General features: G+C 55.6%; 1 protein-coding gene across 1 annotated transcript in view; it reads left to right on the top strand.

Annotated features, from left to right (window-relative positions):
* Agtrap (angiotensin II receptor-associated protein) overlaps window positions 1-12,362 on the top strand; it is a 12,730-nt gene extending 368 nt beyond the window's left edge. Inside the window, exons 2-5 of the mRNA XM_005403993.2 lie at window positions 7,672-7,706; window positions 9,141-9,246; window positions 9,985-10,180; window positions 11,026-12,362. Of these exons, the coding sequence (XP_005404050.1) occupies window positions 7,672-7,706; window positions 9,141-9,246; window positions 9,985-10,180; window positions 11,026-11,141 (453 nt within the window). The 3' untranslated portion in view covers window positions 11,142-12,362. The remainder of the gene's footprint in view (window positions 1-7,671; window positions 7,707-9,140; window positions 9,247-9,984; window positions 10,181-11,025) is intronic.
* The last annotated feature ends 2,651 nt before the right edge of the window (window positions 12,363-15,013 follow it).

The following is a 15,013-nucleotide window of genomic DNA, read 5'->3' as shown; positions in this document are numbered from 1 at the left end:
GGGGGCGACCGCGGAGGGAAAGGGCCCCCCGGAGCTGGGGCACCCCAGCCCTCGCGGCGGGGCCGGGGCGGGACCCCTGCACACCCAGCTCTCCCTCGCCGCGGCGGGGGCCTGGCCTCTCCCGGGAGCCCAGGTGGGATCCCGGGCCTCCCTCGTGAGCCAGGACGGGTAGGGAAAATCACATGTTCCCAGAGACGTGGTCGCACAGAGTTTACGATCCTGGCGTCCTGAGTTCTTGATGAAGAGGCGCGAGCCGCGGTAGATGTTACTTAAAAATAGAAAGTCCCAGTTTTGTCCTCTTGGGCTACACTGCGGGCTTCCTGGGGTGTCCTCATTTCCTGAGCTCGGCGCCCAGCTCGGGGCCTAAGCTGTTCTTTTTTTTTTTGCACCCGAAGGGCTGGGGACTAATCTTTGGCCAGGAGAGTGTGGACCTTGGGTTTCACCGGCCATTTTGGGTCTTGGTGCTGGCTCCTTTAAGACTTTGTGTAGGCCAGCGTTGTGGCGTAGAGGCTGAGGCAGGAGGATTGCTGAGTTCGAGACCAGCCTGTGCTACATAGTGAGACCCTGTCTCCAAAAAAAAAAAAAAAGAAAAAGACTGTCACCCTTTTCCTCCTGAGTGACTTAGCGTTTAAATGGAATCAGCAGCCTAACACTTTTTGGTTTTTTTCCGGTACCGGGAATCGAACTCCTGACCTTGCGCTTGCCAGGCAGGCGCTGTGCCGCTGAGCTAAATCCCCAGCTAAGTCCCCAGCCCCTAACCCTTAGGTGAATTACGGCACTTGGCCTGGGCTACAGCTTGCCCAAAGCGCGTCTCCTGGCTTAATCACCCTGCACTTGCTAGAACCAGCCTTCCTGAGGCGTTGGTCAGCACCTAGGGGGTGATGACCAGCCAGGAAATGGGTGTAGGGAGAAATCTGCTTGAGGACAGCTGGTCCAGGCTGCGTGCACGCATGTAATCCTCGTACCCTGGGAGGCTGAGATGAGAGGATTTCAAGTTTGAGCCTGGTCTGATCAGTTTAGCAATGTAGGAAGACCCTGTCTCAAAAACTTTATAACAAGCTGGATGTGGTGGCATACACTTGTGACCACACTTCAAGGCCAGCCCAGGGTACATAATGAGACCTTGTCTCAAAAATAATTTTAAAATGGGCTGGGGTGTAGCTCAGCACAAAGGCCCTGGGTTAAAAAAAATTACGGTTCAGGAGGCTTAAGAATAGAGAGTTTTGTGCCACTAGGGATTTGCCTAAAATAGATGCCCAGAGAGGACCAGGTGAGGGCAGAGCCATGGGCACTGGGTGGGAAGGTGGCGTCTGGGTAGACCTGAGCGGTGTGTGGTCACTGACTTAATCACAGCCGCACTGGAAACCTGAGCTCATCTCTTTAGAGACCAGGCAAGCAGGTTACCGACTTCCCCCGGGAATAAGTGGCGGGGTCAGGATTTGAATCCACAGGGATCAGACATCAGTGCTGTGGGATTTCCGGGGACCAGGTTAGTCAGGGCTGACCTCAGCCTCGGTGGCTTACATGAATGTGCATAAGTTCGCAGTTCACACGTGTGAGCTGTGCTGGCTTTCGAGGCTCAAAATGAACTCCGGCGGTAAGGTCCTACATCCTCGAGGCGGGTCTCGGCCACTGTCAGGCGCCTGTGTGCTGGAGCCTGAGGGGCCAGGGTTGCCAGGTGGCACTCAGGACGTCCAGTTGGACTTCAGGTCAGCGGCGGGTTTTATGATGTCTCCTGCAGTATTGGAGGCATCGCTGAATGCTTCATGTTCTGAAATTGAGAATTAACTGTGGATGGCAGCTGCTGACTCTATGCACGCTCACAGGCGCTAAAGCAGCAGCTGGCTTCTGCACCTGGGGCCCGAGTCTCACCCACCCCCACTCTCCCTCTGCCAGTCCTTGGGCAATGGCTGAGTCTCTGCCTTATCCAGCTCAGCCAGAGTTGAAGAGTAGCAACTGCCCCAGGCCCTTTGCACAAGGGCCAGGCCCTAAGCGAGCCTATCCTGTAGCCCAAAGGGACCACACCATGCACTGCCCTGCCTCCCCTCCAGCGTGTCCCACCTTGGCACTAGACTGGTGTTGATCTAAGTGTTCACCTGCATTTGGCCTGGGGATGCCACTAAAGCCCTTCCTCCCACAGGTCCTCTTGGCAGGGATTGAACCCAGGACCTTTGCACTGAGCTGCATCCCAACCCTAGTTTTTTCGTTTTTTTTGAGGGGGAGAGGGACGGGGTCTCATTAAATTACTCAGGCCTGGTTTGAATTAGTGATCGTCCTGCCTCAGCCTCCCAGACTGCCAGGATTAAGGGCGTGTGTGCCACCACGCCTGGCTGAGAATTTTGGTCTTGGTCCTTGGTTTCTTTTTGGACTTCTCCTCTCTGCAGATTAAACTTCCCCTTGTCCATCCACCCTTCCCTTGCTCTTCCAGATCCTGACTGTGCTACTGGGAGGCTAGAGCACCGGCCTTGGGGGCCAGAGAGACTGTGTTCAGCTTTGTTGCTTGTTAGCTGTGTGACCATGAGTAGGTGTCATGACCTCTCTGGGTATCAGCTGATGAAAGGATCCGGTGCTCTGGGAGGTAGCACACTGCGTGGGCTAAAAACTCAGGCAGAGAGCTGTGTTCATGAGCTTTATGATGGGTCTCCCCCACATGGTTCTCTGGTGCTGCGGGGCCAGGGTTCACAGCAGTGTGAACGCTGGGGTGGGGGGGGCAGGTGTCCCCTGTCCGGCTGACTCCATTTCACAGTGAGGCCTGAGCTAGCTGTCTTTTGTCCCCACCTGCATCTTGTGACCCTGCTGCCTGGCACTGTAGTGAAAGTCCAAGTGTCTGGCTCCCCATTCCCTCCCAGGCCAGTTCTGCTCCTCCTTCCGCAGAGCCTGGGTCCCTTGTTTCCAGAAACTTCCCCACACTTCTGTTGTGTCCTCTGTGAGTTGCTGGCCCTCCTCTTCGGGGCTGCCAGAAAGGGCAGGGCCGGCTTGGCTTAGTTTCCACCTAAGCTTTCCTGCACATTAGGTCTGTGTGGGTTGGAGAAGGGTTACCCTCCCATTACAAAGATGGGGAAACTGAGGCAGGTGGTGGGTAGTTGTCCGTGGGTTTTTTTTGTTTGTCTGGAGCTGAAGAGAAATGACCATATGGCTCAGGTTTTCTCTCAGATTTAGGAAACATCGGTGATAATCTCAAAATTAAATGGATGAATTAAATTGGCCAGGACTTGCAGGGCCAGGAGACTGCTGTTGGTGCAGACCTAGTGATATAGGGGAAAGAAACTCCCAACCTGCTAGATGTCTGGCACGAGTTCGTGTTCTCTAAAAGAGAAGAATGAATTTTAGGAACAGTGGAGGTTAAGAGAATATATTTACTGGGGGAACGAAAGCTTCTGTTCGAGAGAGGAGGGGGAAGGAAACGGAGAGGAGGAGGAAGAAAGACATAGAAGGGCTCCTGTGTGGGTTGCCAAGGAACCTGCCTTTTCTAGGGACTTTTTTTTTTTTTCCCTAGGGACTTTTATAAAGCAAATCCACTACATGAGGAGGGTCCAAAGTGGGAAACCTGGGAAATCTCAAGGTTGGCCTGAGGTGGGACAAAACTATGGTCAGCCAATAAGATTACGAGTATAATTGTTCAGGTATAATGAATTAAATTGGGATTGAATGGGGAAGTGAGTCACATAGCAAGCAGACAGGAATCTAGAATTGGGGCCTTTCCTGTAGGGGGTTGGGTTAGTGGCTCTTCCTGGCTTTTTCAAGGTGATTGATACCTATTTAGAAGATCAATCCCTGATGTCCGTCCCTAGGGAGGTGTGTGGCTGCATTTGTTTGATCTTTTGTCTTGAGGTCCGGCCCACAGCGGAAGTGCCTGTCTCCCACAGTTGCAAGGTGTCTTGTCTTCTGTTCTGGCTCCTTTGAGGGCCTGGCCCTGTCTGTCTATAATATTTCTAAGAGCAGAATACATTTACTGAGGTAAAGAAAGCTTCTGTCTAAGAGAGGGCCGGAAGAGGGGCCCGAGTGGGTTACCCAAGACTCTGTCTTTTCTAGGGACTTTTATACAGCAAAACCACGAGGTGAGGCGGGTTCAAGGTAGGGGAAAATGGACAAAACTGTGGTCAGCCAATAAGAATTGTTGAGGTAAAAAGATTAAATTGGGATCAAATGGGGAAGCAGTCACGTGCAGGGGCTTTTTCTGTAAGGGGTTGGGTCGGGGATTCTTCAAGGTGATTGCTACCTATTTAGAATATCAATCCCTGATGTTTACACCCAGGGAGGTATGTGGGTGCATTTGTTTAGTCCTTTGTTATGATGTCTGGGCCACAGCAAATTCAAATCTTGTCTTTCCTCTCGGCTCCTTCCAGGGCCTAGCCCTGTCTGACTGCCTATAATATTTCTTTTTTCTTTTTTTTTCCCCTTCGGTACTGGGAATCAAACTCAGGACCTTGCGCTTGCCAGGCAGGCGCTTGTGCCGCTGAGCTATATCCCCGGCCTGTCTGTAATATTTCTATCTAACTCAGCTGCCTGCAACACTAGTGTGGGCGTGGCCTGGGTACAGGGCCCAGAGCCGGCAGTGATGCTGTCTCGCAAGAAGTCACAAACTTGGGGAGGGTGGGTGTGGGTTTTCCAGAGGAACGAGGTGGTGTGAGCCGTCTCCTTCGCACCTTCTCACAGTCAACAGTGAGCTCCAGAACCACCAGTGTAGACCCAGGGGCTGTGCTTACTCTTAAGATAAAGACCAGATTCCCCAGCTTCCTGTCCCACCCTCCTCCCCTCTCTGTCCTTCGGCTGTAGCCATGTGGGCCGCTCTACAGTTTCTAGAACATTCCAGGTGCTCTCCATCCCGTTTAGCATCCTGCTCACCACCTTCATCTTGGCCCTTTACATCTTGGAGAAGCCCCCCAGACCCCCCTAATACAGGGAGGTTCCTTTTCTTGAAGGATGGGGATCTCAGTGGGTCCCACTAGCAAGTGTCGCAGGGGTGTCCATCCTGCATCCCTGGGGTGGCAGCTCAAGTCCACGCTCCTGGGAGCCCAGGTGCCCATGATGGCAGGAAAGACAGTAAAGGCTGAGAAAGCTCAGCACCATTGGATCACTTCTTTTACACCCCTGGGAAAGGAAACCAATGGGAGACGAAGCCTCCTCTTGCCTCAGCTTTCCTATCTTTAGAGTGGGGAGAGGCCTGTGGCCAAACAACCCAGACTAGACTTGAATCCTAGCTTTGCCTCTGACCAGCTGCTGGGGTCTGGGCCTCAGTTTTCCAGGCTATAAAATGGGGATAGCAGTCCCTGAGGGAACTGTCAGGGTGAGGTGTGTTTGGACAGAGAAAGCGCTTGGAGTGGAGCCCTGTGCTCAATAATAAATGATGGCAGAGGACAGCGGGGTGCCAGGCACACAGACCCACCCTGTTCAGAGCCCGGAACCTCCTTAAAGTTGGACACCTAGGGCTTTGTGGAATGTCTTCCCAGTCTTCCGCACCTGGAAGATGACTTTCTTGTGGACTATGGAGCTGTCTTCGGCTAGCTTTGGGTCCTTCCTTTTCTAATAATGGAAACCTGAACTTAAGCACAAATCCACAGGGCAAAAAAAGGTAATTGGAAAGTTAGCGGAAAGATAGGAAAAGCCGTACACTCTGATAGAGGGGTTCAGACCCCCCACCCACAAAGGTGGGAGGGCAGATTTTTAGGATCAGCTGGTGGGTAGGGTCCTGCTGATCCTTACTTCGGTCCTGGTGCCCTGGCTCTGGCATCCTGTGGCTGAGCGCTGCCCTCATTCCCAGGAAAGGATGGGCTCTGTCTGTGGAGGACTCAGTCAGGTAGGGCCCTGCCCTTCCAGAGAGTCTATGGTTGAGGACAGTGGCTAGAGGGGACTTAGTTGGATGTCCCTATCTATCCGGGAGTCGTCCATCTTGAAGGGGGTGAGATTATTAAAGTCAGGGCTGATCAGCCTTGGTTCCCCACCTTTTAGATGCTCCCTGAGTGATTAGCAGAGCTGAGGAGAGATTTGACCCAAGAGTTTACAGTAGTAAGGACACAAAATGAAGATCGTGTTTTGTTCTTTTTTTTTTGGTAACAGGAATCGAACTCAGGGCCTTGCGCTTGCCAGGCAGGTGCTGCCACTGAGCTATGTCCCTGGCCCATTTCATTCTTTTAGTTACTGATTGAACATCTGTAGGCCCACATGAAGAGTCATGGTTCATAGCAAAAATGGCTTTTAAGTCTCTGGCATGGCAGAAGAAAACACAGATCATGCCTTTCATGAGCAGCAGAGAAGGGCCTAGGATCCTGTCTCCATATCCCTGTGGGGGTCCCCACCCTATACCCACTTTTCTCAGAGGCCTGAGCCCCCCTGAGCTGGAGGCTGAGCCTCCTGGGTACAGGTGAAGGGCACAGAGTTGGGAATTAGGTTTGATTTTGAATTATAGTTTTGCCACTCACTGTCTATGGAATGTGGATCAACTTAATTTCCCTCTCATCTGTAAAATGGGTGTAATAGTACTATATGTGCCCCAAAGGCCATGAGGAGGCCCCGCTGCACTGAGGGCCTAACATGTATGTAGTAGGTGCACAGTAAGGAGTAACTTTTAGAAATGCTTCTCCCTTCTTGGCCAGAGCTCTGTATCACAGGTGGTGATGGCTCCTGCACCTGCCACCCTATCCTGCAAACCCTTCTTGGGGTCAGCCCTTGCCCTGCTAGCCTGACCCCTCCCTTTCTGCCGGGCCCCACTGCAGCTGCCAACCTTGGTCTCCCAAAGTCTCAGTATCACCCAAGCCACCACCTGGCCTGCCCCACTCATCCCTACACCCCTAGCTGAGTCCCCTCCTGTTTACTTTGCAGGCAGGGCCTTGGGATTACCAGGAGGGGAGGCCAGTGCCCGCAAAGGGGGCTGTGATTTTAAGGGTACAGAGGGCAGTGAGATACTGAAGAGAAGCCATGGGGATTTCTTTTTCCTTAACGGAAATCAGGCCAATATGTCCCTCTGCACAAAAGCCTCGGGCCCCTGACAGCCCCAGCTTGAAATCCAGGCTCTTGGCCCCGCTGTCCCCCCACCTTACACTTCCTCCCTGGCCACCATACCTGCCTTCCTCCACCGCCCACAACACCCCAGCTCCAGTGCCCCAAAGTCTTGGTCTGAGTGTCCCCACCCTGCCATTTCCCTCAGATCCCCACAGGGTGTTGGACCAGGCAGGAGGGAAAGTGGCAGCTGGAGCGTGCTGCTGCTGCTGGTGGTCCTAGTCCTGGTCCTGCTCCTCCTCCTCCTGCTCCTGGTTCATCGCGGCCACCGTCTCTGTCTCCTCCTCCTCCTCCTCCTCTTCCTGCTCCTCCTCCTGCTCCTCCTCCTGCTCTCCTCCTCCTGCTGCTGCTCCTCCTGCTCTCCTCCTCCTGCTGCTGCTCCTCCTGCTCCTCCACCTGCTCCTCCTCCCCTCCTCCTGCTCCTCCTTCCCCTCCACCTGCTCCTGCTCCTGCTCCTCCTGCTGCTGCTCCTCCTGCTCCTGCTCCTCCTCCTGCTCCTCCTCCTCCTCCTCCTCCTGCTTCTGAACCTCCTCCTTTACCACCACCCCAAGCCCTTGGTTTCTTTGAGAGGCGTAGAGGTCTCTCAGGTACCAGGCAGGCAGGGGCCCCCTGTAATTTCTGGCTCTTAAGTCCCCCTCTCCGTCCCATTGACAGACCTATCCCTTTGTGTCACAGGTGATTCTCCTGGTTCACTGGCTGCTGACAATCTGGTGAGTAACTGCTGCATGCACGCATCCCCTGGCTCTGTGCAGTGTCCTCTGGAGCCTTGATTGGCCTGTGCCAGCCTGGTCGGTGCTGCCCTGCTATGTTCTAGCCAGGGCCACTCTGGGCCAGGCCCTCCACCCGTCCGGTTTCCACTTATGGAGTGGGATCAGAACTGGGAGCCCCAGGATCGGTAGGGAGAGGCTTGGATGCTTCTGGTCCCCCAAGGCTGGTGGAGTGCAGCTTGGCCCCCACCGTCACCTTCTGCTCTGTCTGTGGCACTTCTGGGGCGAGTTCCCTGCCAGACCAGGACTAGAAACCAGTGAGCTCGTTTGCCATATGCAAGCTTTGAAGTGCAGGAGACATGTGAACAACTGTAAGGAGAGCAGTGGACTCGCGATCAAAGTGCAGATGTCAATCCCAACCCCCCAAGCGGAGTCTGGCGGGGCCCAGGCACCTGCTGCCTTAAGATCAAAAGATGAGCAGCGGATGTAGTCAGAGGTAACAGAGACTGATCGCTCCTACGGGCTTCTGCGCGTTGCACTTTGTGTCATTCACATCTGTGAAGCAAAGCACACATGGTGGGAAATAAAGTAGCCAAGGGCCTGATCTCTAGAGGAGGTGGGGGAGTGAGGTGGGCAGGAGCATGGACTTGGGGCCAGGGGTAAAGCACTTGCCTGGCAGGCATGAGGCCCTGGGTTCTGTCCTCAGTGCTGCAGAAAGGAAAAAAAGAAAGAAAATGCCTGGTGTCTGGAGCCAGATTATGTGAATCCCAGGACTGCCACTTACTGTGTGATTTTGGGCAAGTCACTAACCATGAGGCCGCCTTTCTAGAGTCATTGTTTACATAAAAGAGCGAGTGAATTTAAAGCCCTTAGAGCCATGCAGGTGTTAACTTTCATTTCCTTTGGATTAACCAACAAAGCAATCGGTAAACAGTGTGAGTTCGTAGTAATACCCTAAAGGTAAAGCAAGATGGGCATTGTGTCAGGGAAGTGATACTTAACCTGGGTCCCTGGGAGTAGGGGTCTAAGTTAAGATTTAAGCTGAGGCTAAAGGGACCAAAGGGGCAAGCTTTCAGGGCAGAGCGTGCACCGGACAGTGGCTGGGAGGTAAGCAGGAGTGGGGTTGTGTCAGGTGGGTCACCCAGAGAGCGGAGTTTATTCCAGAAAGGTTGTCAGCGGGCTGGTGGCAGGAGTGACCTCCTCTAGTTTACACACGGCTTGCTATTCCATGAGCAACCTGTAGGGGGCAGGAGTCGCAGCAGGGAGAACTATGGAGTGGCTGTGGCAGCTGCTCTGACAAAAGAATGGGGAAGTGGAGCCAGGGCAGTTTGCCATAGCCTGTGATCTGTCCTGAGGGGAGACCTGAGACCTGCAGCCAGAGGGAGGTGACCTGCTGGGTGGTGGCCGCCTCATGGATGGTGCTGCTTCTTTTTGCAGGGGCAGCATGGTGTTTGGAGGACCCTATTCCTGGGCCAACTTCACTGTCCTGGCCTTGGGCGTGTGGGCCGTGGCTCAACGGGACTCCATCGATGCGATAAGCATGGTGAGCCAGGAGCGGGCAGTGCAGTGGGCAGTGCAGTGGGCAGCAGCCAGGGAGCGGGCACAGGCAGACTGTGGTCCTGGATCGGTCCCAGTCTTCTGTCCTCTCCGTGTCCCCATTTGCTGTCTTCTGGAGTCTTGTACGGAAACTCCTGTGTCTCGCTGGTGGCTGGGTCCTTGGCTTAGAGAGAACCCCTATTTATTGCCTTCCCCAAGCCCAGCAGGCATGGAACGGGGACCCAGCAGTGCCCAGACCACCACGCCCCACGGCGGTCTGACCTGCCCCAGGGACTCTCTTTTAGGGCGAGGGGTGTGACAGGAGACTTGGCCAACAGGGAGCCCTCCTGCTTCAGGAAGTCAGAGTCGGCACTGCCTGTGGGGCTGCCCCGCGCCTCACATGAGCTCTTCCTGCCAGGAAGTTGCTGCCTCTGGGCATGACGGAGAAGGGGTTTCCTTCTATCAGAGGCGGATTGGATGAACCCTGAGCTACCTTGGCACTGCAGGTTCTGGAACCAAGTCTTAGGCCCCAGGGTGACAGCAGGCAGCTGGGGCGGGCCAGGGGGAAACAGCAGAGGAAGCCCTGACCCCGGGGCCTGCTGATGGCCCCGCAGCCCCGCCCCAGCCAGCAAGCCCCCAGGATGCACTAGCGCGTGAGACGACCTTTCCAGCTGGTGTGTCTGTGGGGGACCTGGGGCCGTGACGGGTGTCAGTGTCCGTAAACTCATGGTGCGGTGTCTTGCAGTTTCTGGGGGGCTTGCTGGCCACCATCCTGCTGGACATCATCCACATCAGCATCTTCTACCCCCGGTCCACCAACTCAGCCACGGAGCAGTTCAGCGCCGGCATGGCCATCCTCAGCCTGCTGCTTAAGCCCTTCTCCTGCTACTTGGTGCACCACATGTACCGTGAGCGCGGAGGCGAGCTCCACTTCCACTCTGGTGAGGCTCCCAGCTCCCCGCTCCCGGTTCCCCTGCGGCCCAGCCCACTGCCCCTGTCTGCAGCCAGGGGCTTGAGGCACAGGCAGGAGTGTGACATGGGTGCTGTGCACCAGGTTGCAGGGATCCTCTGGTTGTCCGGTCTCATGCTGGAGCCACCTTTCCAGGGTGGCTCGGGTGTGATCAATTCCCATGGGCTCCAGGGCAGCTTCTCCCCTCTGTCCCCACCTGGGCCTGGCCCTGGAGTCCGTCCTCCTGGAGACTTCCTCTCTCACCGTCTCTGGGCATGCGAGGAGGTGGGTGTGGACATCTGCCTGTCACTTCCGGGGAAACAGGCCTAGGGTGGGCTGTCACAACCTGGGGGAGCACAAGGCAAGGGCAGGCACAGCCCGCAGCCGCCACCCCGGCCAACCTCAGTGCTGCCCTGGACCTGTCCTGGGGTGAAGGGAACCCCGAGCAGTCTGCCCATCAGACACGTGAGAAAACAGCCCCGCAGGCCTTGGGTCTTGTTTGGGGTCCCCGCGCAGATGTGTAGAGCGGATGATAGGAGCAAGGCACATGACAGGGCGTGGAGGTTGGGGGCGCTGGCGCTGTGCGTCGCAGGGTCAGCTCCACTGAGTTAGGCCATATCGTCAACCCTTGCTTTCCGCACCTGTAAAGTGAGGACAGTAAGAGCAGCTGTTCCACAGGGACATGGGGGGTCGCAGTGGGCTAACGGCAAGGTGCCAGGTTGCAGCACCCGTCCATGGCACCACAGGTGGATAGGGGCTGGATCTATTTGGGCTCAGTTACGTGTGCCCGTTCCTCACCCTCATTTTTCATTTCTTTCCACGTCCCCTGCCCCCCAGACTTCCTTGGGCCTTCTCAGGAGCGCAGTGCCTACCAGACAATTGAGTCCACAGAGGAGCCTGCAGAGCCCTTCGCAGGCCTTGAGGCCAGGGGTCCAGCTGGCCGAGGGTACTGAAGACAGCCCCCTACCTGGCCCCACCTGGCCACATCACAGTCCTGGTGCCTGGGAGGTCCTGGGGGCACCCCTGACCTTTACTGGATGGAGCTATCTTCCTGTCCCCATTTCAGGGGTTGGGGCTGCCGAGTCCCGTGTCCGAGGGGCCATGGCTGCCCAATCCCATGAACTCATCTGTTCTCACTCTCTGAGGCCTGCTGTCCCTCCAGAGCACCCCACGGGTCCCCACGCTGGGTCTGTGGCCTCTTTCTTTTTTACCTCCCACCCCATAGTTATACCACGTAGGCCTTAAGCCCAGCTGAGTGTGGCCACCTCCTGGACCTGCCCCCAGCTGATGGGGTCCTTCAGCCCCAAGCTCTGAGAGCTGCGGGTCACGCTCAGCTCCAGGAGCGGCTGGCGTGAGAGTGAGGTCCCCGTGCTTCTTCCTGCCTGGCCACTTGGTGCCAGGGGCCCAGGCCTGAACTCCAGAGGACCTGCCACACCGTGGGGACTTTGGGGATTAAAGTTTGGGGATTCTGGGACTGGACTGTCCTGAGCCATATTTAATTTCCTGGGTGGATGGGCCCCTGGCTTGCCCGGACTGCTTTCTCTCCCGAGTCCCCAGGAGGAGCCTCAGCCAAACTGCCTGGGCTGGACTGAGGTGGCCGGAGGAAGCAGGGCTCCCCTGAGCCTGCTGTGCTGCAGTGCCACAGCGGAGGAGGGCATGGTGGGTGTGGCGCGTGCGCGTCCTTTCTCTGACTGCGCTTGTGAGGCAGAAAGCCGTCATGAGCAGGCAGGCGGCTGGTGCTGACTGCAAAGCCAAGCAAGCCCTGACATTTTCCTTCCTCCACTGTCTTGATCATTAGCTATAGATAAGATCCATACAACCTGTGGTTTCCAGCTTTAGCTCAAAAGGACAGAACCCCCTCCAAGTGCACTGCTAAGCTCCAGGCCCCATGTAAAGTCCAGACCCTGGGTGAGGGGTTAGCAAAATCTCAGGGCCTCAAACTGAATGGAGCTGTCCGCCCGGAGTACGCAGGGACCTCCTCCTCTGAATTGGGTAAACGCAGCCCATTTTGTTTGTTCAAGAACTGTGACCTCAGAAAAAGGAAAGCAAGTTCCTTAAAAGACCCAGTTACACGGATGCAACCCGAGACCTCCGTCAGTGCAGCCGCCACCTCGGCGCTTGCCCAGCTTTGAAAATGTGTCGTTTTGCAATAAACGCTACCTACTCCGAGATGGGCTGTGTGTCTTGTCTGCCATCTTTTGTCAAACATGGAAAGAGTGGGGGTGTGTCACCAGATCCTTGCAGGGTTAGGCCTCCGCTGGGTTAGGGCCCAGCTCCCAGTAACAAGGTGACCCGGGTTTGGGTTTGAATCCTGCTGTGCCACTTAGGAGCTGAGTTCCTTCCGTGTCTCCAGAAAAGGCTCTCACTGACTCAGGTGAGCATCTGGCCTGGCCCGGGAGGGGCCCGCAGACAGCAGCACTGCTCTCTCCCGGTGGCGATGTCCCAAGCAGTGAGGATGTGTTGGCCCAGGCGTCAAGGCCCCATCTTTTTGTCTTGGGACCACGGAGCTGACTGCTGTCCATGCCCTCCTTGGGCCCCAGGGCCAGAATCCACCCCACAGGGGCTGAATTGGCCATTCACAGCTTGCTGCTCTGTCCTCTCCACCCCGGTGGCCTGAGCTTTCCTAGGGGTGCAGCCCCACATTCTCCTGTGGCCATCTGTCAATCAAAAGAGGCTGAGTAGCTGGCAGGTGCCAGGCCAGGGTCTGCCACCACAGTGTGATCCCCAGGGGCCTGCTCCCCAGAGTCATGGACCCTTGGAATCACCTTATGAGATGGGCACGGACTGACAGAAGAGCTGGGGGGAAAGGCCATAGCCCCGGGGCGTAGAGGCCAGGAGGCTGCAGTTAGGAACAGCTGGACACTGCCTCGCTGTCAGTTGCCATCCCCTGTGTGGGACACCATCCAACAGTCACGTGAGCAGAGCTGTCCTGTTTGTATCAGTCCTGCTCTCAACGTGACGAGTAGCCCACAGTGGCCCTCGCAGCGGACTGTTACCGTTCCTGGTAGAACCGCCGGCGATGCTGGGTTTGTTCTCAGGGGCAGCTGCAGAAGGCCTCAGGCCAGGTTCGTGATTGCAGCACCCTGGGGAAAGAGGTTTGTGGTCCCCCGGGAGCAGGACCTGCACTCACATCTGTTTCTCTTGACAGATTCTGGGCACGAAGAGACCTAGGGGCCGTGTGTCCACGTCAGAAATAGGTCAGGCTTCAGAGGGTGTGAGAAAGCGAGGGAGAGGTTCTGGGGGGCGTGCAGAGGTGACGGTGTGCAGAAAGACCTCCGCTCTGAATAGTCCCAGGACACTAGGCCTATCTCCGGGAGGGGGCAGGCATCGTGGTGCAGGGTCAGGAGTCACGAGGACTTCGGCTCTGCGGAGTGCGACAGCTCCTGGAGGGTGAGGGGCAGACCCAGGCCAGTGGATCTGACTTCCTTCAAAAAGGGCTGTGCGCTGGGTTGGGGATGGTGACAATGCCCAGCTCGCAGATGCACTTTGAAGGCAGAGCAGGGCTGGATGGAGGAGGAGGAGGCAGGGCTGGGGCCTGGGAGGCTGGGCATGGGGAGGGAGGTACAGGAAGGGCTGAGGCAGGCCGGAGCTCCAGCCACCCGCTCTCACCACTGAGTTCTCTGTCCCTGTGTGTGCGGGGACGTGGAAGCAGAACACCCTTAGGTTTCAGTCCCCACTGTCTGCCATTTCGGAAACTCACCCACAGGAAGCCAGCTCCTCTCACCCTGGTCGTCACTCACCCCTCATCCCTGCTCTGGACAGCAGATCGCTCATTCAGTTTCCAAACCTTCTGGGTCTTATTTTCACAAAGCTGAACCTGCAGAGGATGAAGCCAGAGAAATTTCCCTAGAGGACATCTCTGGTCGTGTCAGCCCAAACTGGACTGGGCCCCAATTCACACCTATCCCCTGCGTCTCTCAGAAATCTCGCTCCCGGGCCAGGGATACAACTCGGCAGCACAGCACCTGCCTGGCATGCGCAAGGTCCTGAGTTCGATTCTTGGTACAAAAAAAAAAAAAAAGAAATCTTGCTGTCATAGTCTCTGGGACTGGCGAGCCTTGGTCTAAATCCCAAACACATCCTGCAATCAGCTGTGTGAGAGACAACAGTCTACATCTCACTGTGCCTCAGTTTCCTGATCCGAGGAATGGGGGTGATAACCTCACCTGACTCATGGATTAGTGAGCATTAAAAATGGCATATGTGGGCTGGGGATTTAGCTCAGCGGCACAGCGCCTGCCTGGCAAGCGCAAGGTCGTGAGTCCGATTCCTGGTACCGGAAAAAAAACAAAAAACAAAAAACAAAATGGCGCATGTAAACACTTAACAAGTGTTATACCTCGTTCTCTGTATTACTGTGTCTAAGTGCTATACCTCCTTGTCTGTAATACTGTAATACTGGGATCCAGTCTGCCTGTCCAAACATCTGTTCACTTATTATCAGTTCTGTCAATCTGTATTCAAAAGACTGGAATATATTCAGGAAGTAAAGTCGTGATCTTCCTCCCTGGCGTCCACAGGGCTCAGGTGCTTGGTTGCAGCGTGCACACCTGTAAGTCCAGGGACCGTCTGCAGAGCCCACAGGTTTTTCAAAGAACACCATCATCCGTGAGATGGAAACCTAGAGTCACAGATCAGAGCTTGAAGGGAGCTTAGAGCTATTTTTTTTTTGTTATTTCTATATGTATGTATGTATGTATTTTGTCTTTTTGAGACATGGTCTCATTATGCAGTTCAGGCTGGTCTTGAGCTCACTTTGTAGCCCAGGCTGGCCTCAAACTTGCAGTGATCCTCCTGCCTCAGCCTCCTGAGTGCTGGGATTACA

The sequence above is a fragment of the Chinchilla lanigera genome, unplaced genomic scaffold (genome assembly GCF_000276665.1).
Source record: "Chinchilla lanigera isolate Chin_1 unplaced genomic scaffold, ChiLan1.0 scaffold00085, whole genome shotgun sequence".
Lineage (NCBI taxonomy): Eukaryota > Metazoa > Chordata > Mammalia > Rodentia > Chinchillidae > Chinchilla > Chinchilla lanigera.
The sequence above is the reverse complement of the archived record's forward strand: the minus strand, read 5'-3'. Positions and strand labels throughout refer to the sequence as shown.